A 14,378-nucleotide genomic window follows, 5' to 3' on the forward strand; every position below is an offset into this window, starting at 1 on the left:
AATGTGGGTTTGAAGTTTTAAACTATGTTTGTGTTGTATCCACCTAATCGCATTTCTAGTCCAGCTTCTAACTAGGTCAGAGAGTGGATACTGTGTGCAAAGTGCTGTAGTCATGAGCCAGTGGGATGCAGTGAGGAGGATGTGTTATAATCCCAGCTCTGCCATTTATATTGACCTTGAACAAGACAGATAATCTCTCTGAACTTGTGGTCGTCTAAAAACAAATGTTAAAATGCCAGTGTTAGAGAGCTCTCAGCCTGGGTCACCCTAGAGGCACAGGCTGAGACAAAAGCTGGCATGCATCTAGCTTATTTGTGCATGTGATCCCAGGGAGCAGGAATGCAGGCCTGGGAGTGTGGAACAGGGAAGAAGGGAAAGCCAGGAGAGGGATGAGTTATCCAGCTGTCCACCATGCAGGCGGCTGGTGCTCAGTCCTGCTAGGTGCCTTTCAGAACTGTTATGAAATGAGACCCAGAACAGTTGCAAACAGACAAAGAGACAAAAGGGGAGGGGGTAGCTATCCATAAGCTCCCATACCCCATTGGTCACAGGTGACCTCTGTAAGCCTTACCTCCACACTGCAGGCTGAACAAGCACGAGTGCAGAGAGAGAGTCCTGTGGGCACCAGCTGTGGGGTCAGAGAACTGCAAGGCGGCAGTGAAAGGTATTCACCGTGGGCCAGGGCAAGGCACCTTCTAAGTGGCACCTGCAGGAAGTCTGTTAGAACGTGCAGGAAACTGGACGCTATGTGAATGGCTGGAGTAGGAGGTGTGGCTCGGGATTTTGATGTGGTGAGCAGTGTTCTTATACAGAAGTATTGTAAAAATTAATATAAACTACTTAACACAGTACCTGAAATGTTATATAGCCCCTCGGTAAATGGCAATTGTTATCATTAAGGAAAACAAATCTGATCAAACTCAAGAGGTTTACCTAACAGGGTAATAGACTTATAAACAGCTAACACCTGGCTGTATGTCCTGAATTAAGTATATAAATGAAAATAACAGATACTCTAGAAGCTTCTCCTTTTCTAAGTGGAGCGAATTAGGAAGGCTGCAATTGTTAGGCTGAAGTTGACTTCAGCATATCTAGTATGAGTGAGGAGAAAATGCTGTTGCCAAAATGGAGAATATAGAATACAAGGCAGGATTCAGAAGGGAGATCATCGATTCTGTTTATCCTAGGCCCTCTGTTACTCTGTCTGCCTGGATTGTCTCATCTACTCCCATGGCTTGGATTGCCATCTGCATGTTGTGTTCTAAATCGGTATCTCCAGCCCAGACCTGAGTTCAGACAGTTATACCCACTTGGGTGTACCTCAGGGACCTTAAAATCAACAGATCCAGCACTCACCTAGTCATCTCCCCACTTCATCCCCCATCCCTAGTCATCTTCTCCCTTTTTTCCTGTGTCAGTAAATGACAAGACAGAAATTTAGCCTTCATACTTTTCCCCTTCTTTTTAGGTCCCAACATCGGGATCTATTCCCAACCTAGTCTCTAGTCTACCTCTGGAACAGCTCTGAGATAACTCTGCTTCTCTTTACTGGGGATTCCGTCACTCTAATCCAGACTCTTATCTCAGTTACTGGCACAGTTCCCCAGTAGTCTCCTAACTAACTCCCAATAGTCTCCATGCATTTCCAGTCTTGATTCCAGCAAATTTAATTTTTTTTTAAAATCTTATTTTACTCCATCCCATGTCACCTCATTGTCCACTGATAAGCACAGTATCTGACCCACAGTACCACTCACTAAATATGGAAGGAGCAAAGAAAACAAGCAGACAAGTTAATTTGGGAAAGGTTACAAGAGCAACAACAAAAAATAGCAGTTTGGAGTCAGCAATGTCGGTGGTAGATTAACCATAGGAACAGATGAGATTACCCATTCTCTTACCTTTATTTTCATTTTACTGTTTGTTTTCCCTTAAGCTTCTCTCACTCTACTCATTTTTTCCTGTGTTACATTTCTTCCATCTTGGGTAGCTTCTTTATCTTCAACAAATTAAACGGAAAGTAAAATAAGGATTCATATAGAAGTATAAAGAAATGACAAATTAGTTGTATTATCTAACACTTGTATGGTGCTTTACAATTCATGAATCCCTGTCCTATAAATTTTACGAACAGAGATTCTCAGGAACTTTAACTTTTTTTTTAAAAAGAAGAAATAGTGGAAATTGTACTTTATATTCACATATGAAGAAGGGTCATGAGAAATATGAGGTGGAGGACTAGATTTGTCATGCTTTAGAACTTGATTTGTGACTGTCTGTTACATATAATGAACTGAGTGTCATATCCCTTCCCTTCTCTCCACTCAGCCAGCTCATCTCTGCTGTTTCCCCTGATTCAGTTTAGAGAGCAACCAGGATGTCCCACACTGAAGTCACCTGGATGGCACGTGGGGAGGTTCTAACTCAGCTCTCTCCCTCTTTCCTTTAGAGGGGGATGTGCACTGACCTCCTTCACTGGGGGATGCCCCCCTTTTCCTTGCCTTTCATCACTCACACCGCAGTGAACTGCACCTCCGTCAACTCTTTTCTTATATGTAGGCACACATGAATACACTGACCATCATCCTTGTTTCAGATAAAAGGCTAGCATGGAAATTTGTTTCAGATTTTAAATTAACTGCAGTTTTGAAATTGAAAAATATTATCGGTACAACTATTTCAGAGGTTTTTTTTTTCATGTTTAGAGAAGTTAGTCCTTTGTCTTTATTCCTTCTACTATTTTAATCAACATTAAAACTAATGAAATTTTTCATACTTTGAACGGGCGGCAGTTACACTGGTATTTGAAAATAATTTGTTTATATATATTTCCCAGAGATTACCTCACTCTTTTCTCAGGAAAAGGAGAGAAAATTGTTAGTTTAATTTTGTGAAATAGCCTCTTTTTTAGCTAACTAATAATAATAAAAAACTGATAAACTGACATGTTGGGGAAATTGATAATTTTTTAAACTTTTTTCTTTCTTCAACAAAATATTTTTCAGAAGTGAACACCCACTTGCTCAGCTCTACTGCCATTCAATCATGGAGCATCATCATTTTGACCAGTGCCTGATGATTCTTAACAGTCCAGTAAGTACCTAATTTATGGTTGTGGAATTTTAAGAGACTTTTATAAATTCAGTTTTATTTTTAAGTTTTGGATTTATTCCCAGCATCATAAATTCTTGAGCATGCTTTATTCCTTTTTGGGTAAGGAAGGCAAAGCCAAAACATTTGAGGTCTTCACAGCCTCACTTCTCTAGACAACCAATACTGTCTCAGTGTTGCCTGATAAGGGAAATCGGGTTACACACCTTTATTTGGCTATTCCAGATTAGAAACAAACACAACTGGTATTTCATGGCTTTCAGTTAATTCTGCTTTTTTTTTTTTTTTGTCAAAGGTTTGCTTTCACAAGACAAATACGTTTTCTTCTTTTTATTGAAACTTCTAACCATTAACAAACTGTTTTGTTAAGGAATGAAACTAGTCAACAGCTTGGTTAAATGAGTATTTATCAATGTAAGAAAGCATATGATATGCTACGCTAGACATATTTCTGTCAACGAAAATAAGATAATATACACCAAAGCATTAACAATGGTTGTCTCTGTCTAGTTAAATTATCAGTACTTTTTATTTTCTTATTTTGGTCTGTTCATTATTCACATTATCTATTGTATGCACCTATTACCTTTATAATAAGACAATGAAGTCGTAACTATAACGTTGAACAAGCACAATGCCTGCCATGGAATCTGAAAGCAAGTTTACCTCCATCTCTTTACATCTGCCCAGTGGGGCCATTCATCCTTGAGCCCTAGAAGAAAACTCAGGGAGCCCAGGACTTTTCTGGTCGCTGTACTGTAAGGAGAAGCCCTCTAGTTACTTTAGGTCCTAAAACACAGTATACAGTTTTCAAGTTAGAAACCAAATGTCCAGTCCTGTGTAATAGTCCAGATTTTGAACTTGATTTAAAGTTTCAGGTTCTCCCCTAACTTTCCTGGCTGGCCTCTTTCATAGTGTTTCTTCTAACTCTTTCCTCTCCCCTCAAAGCCCCAAGTAGTTTCCTCCCCTCCAGACTGGGAGAACAGGTCAGAGGAGGGGCAAGAACATTCTCCGGAGTGGTAATGTTACGAGTGTCTCCCACTTCATGACTCACAGGTGTTTGAGCCAAGTGCTTTTCTGTGGGTGATTTCGTGGTCCCTCTCAGCGCCCTCATCGTGGGGCTTTTCCACTGGATCTTCCCTTGATACGAGTGATCATCTGTGTCTGCTTCATCATCACAGGACTCCTTCCTCAGCTCCTGGAAATCTGATCCTTTCTGCTAAGGTTCTTTAGCCTTCTTTGTGGTCCTCTTGAACAAGACAGGACTTAAATCAACCCCAAGCCTCTAAAACTCGGAGAATGCAAGCCGGCCCATATAACAGCAGCCTCTCCCTCACTGCCACCATCAGAGTGGCCAGCTGCCTGGGTCTTGCCTTTTAGATTTTCTGAGGGAATCAGATACAGGTCCACTGTAGCTCACCCCACCCCACTAAACTACAGGAAGCATCCGCAGGGACTTCATGCCCTTACTTGAGGTGAAGGGGAACACAGTCTCACCTCTCCTTAAATACCTCAGTGTGGGTGAAGGGTTAAGAGCTACACAACCAATTTTAGCAGCCTCCGTATAAATCCTGCACATGGTCTAGTACAGACTATTTTGCTATAGTATGTGATTGTTTAGTACGAATTAGTTCATGTCTGATTGGTAAGTAGGTGAATGATGTCTCTATAATGTACAAGTTGTACTGTCTCATACACAAGTTCTTTTGAGTATGGTGCCAGAATTATGGGAGTTGATCTTTTTGATCTTCAGCAAAAAAGGAAAACACTGTCCATTTGGCTTTGGCTCATGCAGCCCTTTCCTTTCTATTGTAAGAATATTGAAAATGGGCACTTGCTCCCTTGCTTTGGACTGCTTAAGGCTCATGGGAGGTGCCCGCCCTAGACCAGCCCAGTGTCCCAGGAATCCAGTTCCTTCTGCGTTCTCCCTGGGCCCCCACAAACCAGCATTTCCACTCGATTGTTTTTGTGCGTCTTTCCTACCCTCAGAGGCAGCCTCCAGACTGGCCAGCCTGGGCTTCCAGGTCACCTCCAGATATACCAGTTCTTGATCTGGTCTTGCTTTGGTTATTAAGTTGCATAGTGGTCTGCCTCAACACTGTTTTTCTCATAAACCATGTTATTTTTAGTGTGTAGTTTCTCAGAACTGAGACTTTTCAGGAATGTATATGTTGAGTTATAGCAGAAACATCTGGACTTTCCTTGGAATTTGCTATCTTTACACTTCAGCTAAAACTTTCATTTTAATATCCTATTCCATTTTAAAGAAAGAAAATACGCTAACCTTTTTTTTAAGCATAATATTTAACAATATTCCTATCATAGCTACCTCTGTTATTAGATAGCATAACTTAATATGTAATATGTTATTACTTAACATATAAGGAATCTGGTTGTAGACCTATCTGTATATTCTGTCTTTGTAAGCACCAATACACAAGAATTTAAAGCCTCTGCTTTTAGAAGGGAAAGTAAAAATATAACACCAAAAGACATTTCCTTTTCCACTTGAAATGGTTTTATCTTAAAATAAATAAAACTATCAGAAGGTATTTTCTGAATAGTTTTCTGTCTCGCCCAGAATCTAAAATGATTTAATATTTAAAAATAATGTTTATGGTTGTAATCACAGATTCATTAATTAGATATATGCCACAATTTCAGTGTCTAATTATCCTCTAACCAGTGATCTCGTTTCAGCTGACCACACTCAGCAGTTTCCCTTTCTTAGAACAAATTCTTTGCCTCCAGACCCCATTCCTAAGCTTTTGCATTTTTTCTCAGCCCTGAGATTTAGGAACTACATCTGATTCCCTTTACAGATGTTGTTTTGAGTATATTCTGAGTACCCGAGGTACGTTTTACTTAGTTCAAGATTAGAGAAAGATTAAAGTGGCTATTCTATAAATCACAGGCAAGAAATACAAAATGGTTATGTAGCGAAAACTTTCAATAATTTGCATATGGATTAGCCACTTTTTAAATACTCCACTTTTTAAATACTCCTTATAGGTGTTTCAACCCATGCTTGCTTTATACCACCAGTAGGCACACCTTTGGCTCATGCCCTCCACCCATCTATTTTGGCATGTTCCTAAGGAAGACACACTGTTCTCAATGTTGGTTAAGTTAAAATTATATAAATTTGCACCAAAAATGTTACTGGATTTATTACAAAAGCCATAGAGAAATTATTATTTTTTGGCTGAAGAAATTCTGCCCTGAGCTAACATCTGTATCAATCTTCCTCTATTTTTTAGTATATGGGCCACCAGCACAGCATGGCCACTAACAAAGTGGTATAGGTCCACGCCCAGGAGCCAAACCTGGGCCGCCAAAGCAGAGTGTGCTGAACTTTGCCACTAGGCCACCAGGGCTAGCCTGAGAAATGATTTTTTAAATAATCAGTTGTTTAAAAGTTTTACCACTCTGTTCTTCACATCATTAATATGGCTTTGACTTTTCAGTGTTTCACTTGGTGTTGGGTTATAGCAATTAACCTGCCCAAAGGAAAAAAATATATTAGGTTTTAGGCCTAAGGAGTATAAGAGTTGGAAAAACCATGCCTTTGTAGGCAGATGTACCATTATGAAGCTGTTTTTTCCTATATGACAAGGCGGTGGGAACATACAGGGGAAACATTATTTTATGGTATGTACTCTAAGTAAGCAGGTGTCCTCCGTATTCATGAGTTCAGAATCCTAGGCATGTGTTTAAGATATGTGACTGTATTTTCAGATTTTGTTCTTGTCAGCAGCTTTTCCAGGTGGAGTGCTAATGGTGGTTTTCTTCTTTTATAAAGGGCAATCAGATTCTCAGTGGCCTCTCCATTGAAGAATATAAGACCACGTTGAAAATAATCAAGCAAGCTATTTTAGCTACAGACCTAGCACTGTACATTAAGTAAGTTTTAAGAAATACCCTGAGATAAACAGGTCTTGCAAGTGTTTACATTGTTTCAGACTTTGAAAATCCATGGTGGGAAATTTTTAGATTATAAGGACAAATGTCCTGGCAAAGCTGTTTATCAAACCATGCAGCAGTTTCTTAAAGGAAGCCAGAAAAGACTACTCCTTTGACTGACTTAATGCAAGAAATTACAGAATACAGAGTTATTTCTGATGTTTATCCACTACTTTGTCTCTGAAGCTATGTACAAAGCAAATAACCATCTCAAAGTCATGCCAAGCTAGGTTGTCCAATCTAAAGATTATAAAGGCCATTTGCTTTTCCTCCTTTCCTTCACTCCTCCAAGTTCTGACCATTTCACAATCCTTTATACTGTCATCCAAGCGCAGGTGAACAGGAAAAGGAGCTGAGTGCCAGACAAGTAAATCTGGTTTCTTTTTATTTGATTTTGGCACAAAAAGAGTATTAATGTAGAACTTTAATGAAGTTACTGATTCAAAAATTAAAGTATGCATTAGAGTGGGATTTGTGATGTATGCATGTATTTGCATAATTAACCTGCCTTTCTAAAAGTGAGAAAAGTCTTTGCTGCATTTGGGCAGGCATGAGTTTCCCACAGGTGGCCCGAGATCTTTGCTGCATGTGTGGGAGTGAGGGGAGGCAAGCAGTCACACTCATGCGATTTCCCTGGACCTTGGGCTTCTCTCCCTCTGTACAGGGATTCACATCCATATTTTAGCCACTCTTATAAGAAGTAAAAACTAAGAGAAGAGAACAGACATAAAATCAAATACCAGATATCCACTGTTGTACATCTAAATGTAACTGCATCTAAAAATGTCTGCTTCATTAGATTTTAGAGCACTTTAAAGTTAATTAGGGTAAAAGAAAATATAATAAACTTTGGTCTACTCAAAATGATTGCAGAATAAAGATTACCAAAATACCAAGAATTTGAAAAATTCCTGTAACCACAAAGACTTCGCAACCTTTCCAGGCCACATGGGTCTCTCCTCTGAACACTTATGAAACCTGCTTTTCATTTTTGGTACTCAATCACATACAGTCAATTTTGTTATATACATTCTTCTTATGTTTGCCTTGTGTCTCTGACTAGATTTATTTTAAACCCTGTGAAAAGAACTCATGTCTGAAGACTTCTCAAGATAGTTAACAATGTGGGCACATAGGAGGTATTCACTGTACACTGAATGAGAATTAGTTTACTCTTTACTTGGTCTTTCTTTGCTTCAGAAGCACTTCAGAACTTTATACTGACATAGAGTAATTATTACAAACATTTTATCTCCTAGACTATAATATATATGAATAAGATATATGAAATTAAACTGAAACCATATAGATCTTATTATGCCATACACTTAAAATTTCTTAAATCATTCTTGGCATCAAATTTTTAACTCATTCTGTTTCATTTTCTTAAAATCATGTGCAAGAAATGAAATGACCATTATTTGTGCTCTGTAGTTAAAAACTAGGTGAGGTTTAATGTTTCACCAAAGAAAATGGTAGAAGGGAGGAAAGTGAGGCATTAAAGATTTTTAAATGATGATTTTTATGTTGGATTCTAAAATGGGAAAAAACCATTAGAGATTTTTTCCCCCCAAAATTTACTCCATGAATCTTTGTAGACCAAAGGGCTAAGAGCCTGGGGACTCATCATAACTGCTAAATATTTTTCTTTACTTTCAAGGAGGCGAGGAGAATTTTTTGAACTTATAAGAAAAAATCAATTCAATTTGGAAGATCCTCATCAAAAGGAGTTGTTTTTGTAAGTAGGTTTACTATTCTTAAAGCTGAAGGTGTGCTACCCAATAAGTTTTATCACTATCAGATTTTCTTGCAATTATTTGTTACAGTGTGATGATCTCAGAGGCTGTCAGAATTCTCCAGAGTGTTGTACAAAGCGCTGAGTATGAATATTTACTTGAAAAGAAAGGCATTTGCAGATTTAAGTGAATAAATCACTCCTTCACCCTAGAAGGACCTTTAAAATGTGGTAGAGTATCAGTACAAGGCTGTAGGGTTCCCTTGTTCATATTCCCAATTCTTTGTAATGGAAGAGCTGAAAATAGCATCCTAAAGGTTGTGGGAGCAGGAAGGTGGCTGTGAAGTGTTGACTTCTCTTGAGAGTGATGGCAGAGGAGCACTGCCATAACTTCAAGATTTCTGTTTTCCTCATCTGCACCCCTTCCCTCCCTCCTAGCTGCAGATACCATCCCTTGGCTATTACTGTGACTACCTTCCATGGCAGTAACTGGACCAAAAAAAAGAACAAAAGGTCAATAATAAAGAAAAGAAAGACACAGCAATACTAAGGACAGTGCTATTACAATTTTGAAATCAACATTTCTTTAAATAGATTGATATTACTTAGCCTGCAAACAAACATGCAAATTATAAGGAAGCAATATACAAATGCCCAGCTGTCTGTCCTACATAGTTGTGCTTCACTTAATAGTCTCAACATGTTCTTCAGAACAGTGCCTTAGAAAAGTGTAGACGTGCTACTGTGGTTAGGGAGCAGTTTTCTCAATAACAAAAAACAAATCCAACCTCAGTTCCGAGTCTGTCATGGTTTTCGCTTCTGCACTCTTCTGACCTCCGAGCTCGTGGAGAAGTACTCTAGGTCTAGCGCCCAGCGTCGCCCCTCGCACTCGTCATTTTTCGGGTTGTAGGTCATTCATATAGGTAGACAGTCTTCTTTTGGGGAGGCCATTTGAATCGGCAAGTGTTATTGAAATCTTTCATGAAATAGGTTTGAAGAGTGATTAGAAATCTCTGGTGCACTCATTTCTTGTGAGAGAGTCGGTGTAAGAGAGAGAACAGCAGAAGGAAACTGTTTGCTTTGTGGCCTTATCTGGTTAGGGAGAATGTACTTCCGGGTTGGGTTTCCCCAGAGGGACAAGTGATACAGTCCTTTACCTTGAGTGTTTCTGTATTACACTGATGCCTTTTTTGCCCCTTTCTTCAAACTAAAGTATTAAATGGTAGATATTTGGATCCAACATGGGAAAACTGTGCTAAAGATAGAATCATTTTCATAGGATAGTTACATATTGGGTTCTAGAGTGCTTTGTCACAGACCCCAGAGTCCAGCATGGTTTTCACTTCTCTAACAAGGGAAGGACTAAAGTGCACCGTCCTCTCGTTTCCCTCTTTTCCTCCAGCAGATACTGTTGAGTAATTTAAAGGCTTTTCACATGGAATTTACTGCATTTGTTGAGTCACTTAGGATGACCCACCACAATTCTTTCTTTCTTAGGACTTTTATCAGTAGGATATCTGATGTTATCCTTCAATGGTTAATTATTAGTAATAGTGTGTTTTCATCATACTATCATTGAGAATGGAAAACCAAAGTGAAAAAATAATAGCAGGCAAGTTTTTGCCAAAAGGTTAATAATTTTTCTCCTTGTGCCAATCTGGAGCTAAATGAGGCAATTTGAAGTCAAATTCCAGTAGTTCACTGGGTAACCAAAACCATGACACTCTGATATCACTGTATCAGTCATGCTTCTGTATAAATTCTGTTTCTTTAATCTTTATACCATCCCTATAGTTTAGAGAGTTTTAATTTAACTTTTGTATTAGTAACTATTTACTGAGAGTATATATTTGCACGAAAGTAAATAGGAGTATTGGGCTTCTTTTTCCCTTAACAGAGCGATGCTGATGACAGCTTGTGATCTTTCTGCAATTACAAAACCCTGGCCTATTCAACAACGGGTATGTTGCTTAGTGATAATAAAAATAACAATTAAAAACTCAAAATAAGGAAAGTCTTTACTCTTAAAAGGAGCTTTGGAAGTATTTTTGGAACTTGTAATCTAATTTTTAAGTAGTGTTAAAAGCAGATAATTGGATATAAACAGGTTTTCTTTTTTAGAAGACTCATTAGCACTTACTAAGATTTCTAAGGTATATTAAGAGAGCATCTATATTAACATGGCAAAAACCTAGCTGTGTTGATAAGTTTTAATTGCAGTACTACTTCTGGCTCACTTAGGGGTGTTTTTTTAGCACATTCCTTTAATAACTTTGAAAATTAGAAGAAGCAAACTTATTTTTCTTATGGTTAGTCTACTAAGCTATACCTCAGCTCTAAATACGCATTAACAAGTAGAACTTAAACATTTCTGGAGCTTGTAAATATTGGAAATGTTGATATAAGATGTCAGGAAGGATCTGTTCAGGGCCTGTGGCTAGGAGACTAGAAATATATCCTTCTCTCTAAATAAGTAACTGCCATAACATTTTGCAGTGGCAATAAAGGCCCTCGGCTCAGAAAAGGGATGAGTATACATGCAGTGATGTGTATATTGTTGTTGTTTTTTTCAAGACTGCATTTTTAATCCTAGATGCACTATCTAAGATTATGGACAGTCTCCTGTTGGTCAAGGCTCTGAGCTGCATAGTCAAGGAGCCCAGCAACCACAGGCTCATCTCATGAAACACACATGCTGGGACAACAAGATCAGAAATGCACTTTCCATGTGCCAAAGCTGACATTCCATGGGCACTCAGGAAAGGTGGTCTTTACAGACCTTCCTGCTCCATAATAAATAGGACTATATGCCCATTTCAAAATAGAGAAGAGAATGGAAGAGGGAGGAACTCGTCTTTCATTTATCCTTTCTTCTGAATCAAACTCTGAAAAGGTAGAGCAATGAGGCTGGGCTCCGGACATAAAAAGCAGTACTATAAAGCCTCTGTAATTAAAACAGTTTGGTGACAGACCAATGGAACACAATAGAAAATCTAGAATTGCATAGAACATTTAATATGTAATAAAGATAGCATTTCAGATAACTGGGGAAAAGACAGACTTTTTACTAAATAATGTTAGGATGATTTTCCCATCTTGCATAGCCAGATGGCAAAAGGCAAAATTGGATCTACTCTGCATACTTAAATTCCAAATGGAGCATAGAATTCATTGCAGAGAATTAAACCATGCAGGTACTAAATAAAAATGTTTGTGGATTCTTGTGTAACCTATGAGTGCGAAAAGTTTCCTAACTATGGCTTGACAAGCAGAAACAATAAAGAAAAACATTGATAAATGTGATTACATAAAGATGAAAAAAATAAAACTTTTGCAAGGCAAAAAGACACTATAAGTGAAGTGCAAGACAATGAAAAACTGGTAAAAATATTTGCAACTTATATCTAACAGATAGTTAATATCTCTTATAAAGAACTTCTAAAAAATAGAGAAGAAATAGGCCAACCACCCTAAAGTAAAATAGGTCAAAGATCTGAACAAAAAGTTGATAGAAGGCCGCTGCCGTGGCTGAGTGGTTAAGTTCGCACGCTCTGCTTCAGCAGCCCAGGGTTTCACCAGTTTGAATCTGGGGCACAGAAATGGCACTGCTCATGAAGCCATGCTGAGGTGGCATCCCACAGGCCACAAATAGAAGGACCCAAAACTAAAAAACAAAAACACACAACTATGTACCGGGGGGCTTTGGGAGAAAAAGGAAAAATAAAATCTTTTTTATTTTTAAAAATTTTTTTTTTTATTTTTTTGAGGAAGATTAGCCCTGAGCTAACATCTGCCGCCAGTCCTCCTCTTTTTGCTGAGGAAGACTGGCCCTGAGCTAACATCCGTGCCCAGCTTCCTCCACTTTATATGTGGGACACCTGCCACAGCATGGCTTGCCAAGTGGTGCCATGTCCGCACCCAGGATCCGAACCATGAACCCCGGGCTGCCAAAGTGGAAGGTGTGCACTTAACTGCTGCGCCACTGGGCCAGCCCCGGAAAAGTAAAATCTTTGAAAAAAAAAAGTTGATAGAGAAAGAAATGTGAATGGCTCTTCTTCACTTGAAAAGGTTCTCAGAACCTTAGTCATAAGAAAAAAATGCAAATTAAAACTACACTGACACAATAAAACTTGTACAGAATTTCATAACAGCAAACAACTCAAACATCTATCAACAGGAGAATGGATTAAACATATGGCAGTATATTCCTTCATACGATGGAGTACTGCTCAACAATAAATAAAAACCAACCACTGACACACGCAACAATGTAGCTGAGTCTCACACACACTATACTGAGCAAAAGAAGCTGGACACACAAGAATACATATTGTGCTTTCATTTATGTGAAGTTCTAGAATAGGCAAAACTAACCGATGGTGAAAGAAATTAGAATAGTGGTTGTGAGGGGAAGGAGGAAAGAAGCGGCAGGGATTGACTGGGAAGGGGCATGAGGGCACTTTTGGGGTGATAGAAATATTCCATGTCTTGGATGGGGTGTGTGTTACTTGGTTATATGCATTTGTCAATACACTGAACTCTGTACTTATGATCTGTGCATTCACAGTATGTAAATTCTACTTCTTTTTAAAAAAACAACAACACTGAGATACCATTTCTCAATTGTTCAACTGGCAAAAATCCAAAGGTTTTACCACATACTCTGTTGGGGAAGCTGCGGGAAATCAAGGAATGCCAAATACTACAGCCCTTTGGAAGTATATAAATACACATATTCATTTACCATTACTTCTAGAAGTCTTATCCCAAAGATACACTGGCAAGAATATAAAAAAATATTTACACACAGCTATTCATTTTAGTGCTTTTGTAATCAAGAAGATTAGAAATAACCCAAATAGGGCCAGTCCCGTGGCCGAGTGGTTAAGTTCTCACGCTCCGCTGCAGGTGGCCCAGTGTTTCGTTGGTTTGAATCCTGGGCGCAGACATGGCACTGCTCATCAAACCACGCTGAGGCAGCATCCCATATGCCACAACTAGAAGGACCCACAACGAAGAATATACAACTATGTACCGGGGGCTTTGGGGAGAAAAAGGGAAAAATAAAATCTTTAAAAAAATAAATAAATAAATAACCCAAATATTCATTAATAGGGGACTGATTGAATAACTTGTAGTATATTTACACAATGACTTCTATGCAACTATAAAAAGAAATGAGGAGGCTGGCCCTCTGGCTGAGTGGCTAAGTTTGCGTGCTCTGCCTTGGTGGCCCAGGGTTTCACTGGTTCGGATCCTGGGTGCCGACCTAGCACCGCTCATCAAGCCATGCTGAGGCAGCGTCCCACGCAGCAGAACCAGAAGGACCTACAACTAGAATATACAACTATGAACTGGGGGCCTTTGAGGAGAAGAAGAAAAAAAAAGATTGGTGACAGATGTTAGCTCAGATGCCAATCTTAAAAATAAATAAATAAGTAAAAAGAAATGAGGAGTATCTGTATACTACTGTGGAGTGATTACAAGGATATGTTTTTAAGTGAAAAAAAAGGTAGAGAAAAATGTGTATGGTATGCTACCATTTATCTAAGAAGGGGGTATATATGTA

At 38.7% G+C, this 14,378-nt stretch overlaps 1 protein-coding gene and 1 long non-coding RNA gene across 31 annotated transcripts in view; one reads left to right on the plus strand and one right to left on the minus strand.

The window, feature by feature from the left end:
- PDE5A (phosphodiesterase 5A) overlaps positions 1-14,378 on the plus strand; it is a 130,222-nt gene that overhangs the window by 105,538 nt on the left and 10,306 nt on the right. For all 3 annotated transcript variants that reach the window (XM_001502305.7, XM_005607870.4, XM_005607869.4), the window contains exons 15-18: positions 3,006-3,093; positions 6,914-7,014; positions 8,735-8,812; positions 10,707-10,770. In XM_001502305.7, coding sequence (XP_001502355.2) covers positions 3,006-3,093; positions 6,914-7,014; positions 8,735-8,812; positions 10,707-10,770 — 331 coding nt within the window. The remainder of the gene's footprint in view (positions 1-3,005; positions 3,094-6,913; positions 7,015-8,734; positions 8,813-10,706; positions 10,771-14,378) is intronic.
- The window catches only part of LOC102150521 (uncharacterized), a 167,709-nt gene that overhangs the window by 98,057 nt on the left and 55,274 nt on the right, over positions 1-14,378 (minus strand). For 21 of the 28 annotated variants that reach the window (XR_011436235.1, XR_011436236.1, XR_011436239.1 and 18 more), the window contains one exon: positions 1,902-1,999. This is a non-coding gene — a long non-coding RNA (uncharacterized lncRNA). Of the gene's footprint in view, positions 1-1,901; positions 2,000-3,777; positions 3,901-9,597; positions 9,786-14,378 lie in introns of all 28 variants that reach the window. The other 7 variants (XR_011436251.1, XR_011436260.1, XR_011436247.1 and 4 more) reach the window with 3 other exon arrangements.

Source organism: Equus caballus, chromosome 2, assembly GCF_041296265.1.
Source record: "Equus caballus isolate H_3958 breed thoroughbred chromosome 2, TB-T2T, whole genome shotgun sequence".
NCBI lineage: Eukaryota > Metazoa > Chordata > Mammalia > Perissodactyla > Equidae > Equus > Equus caballus.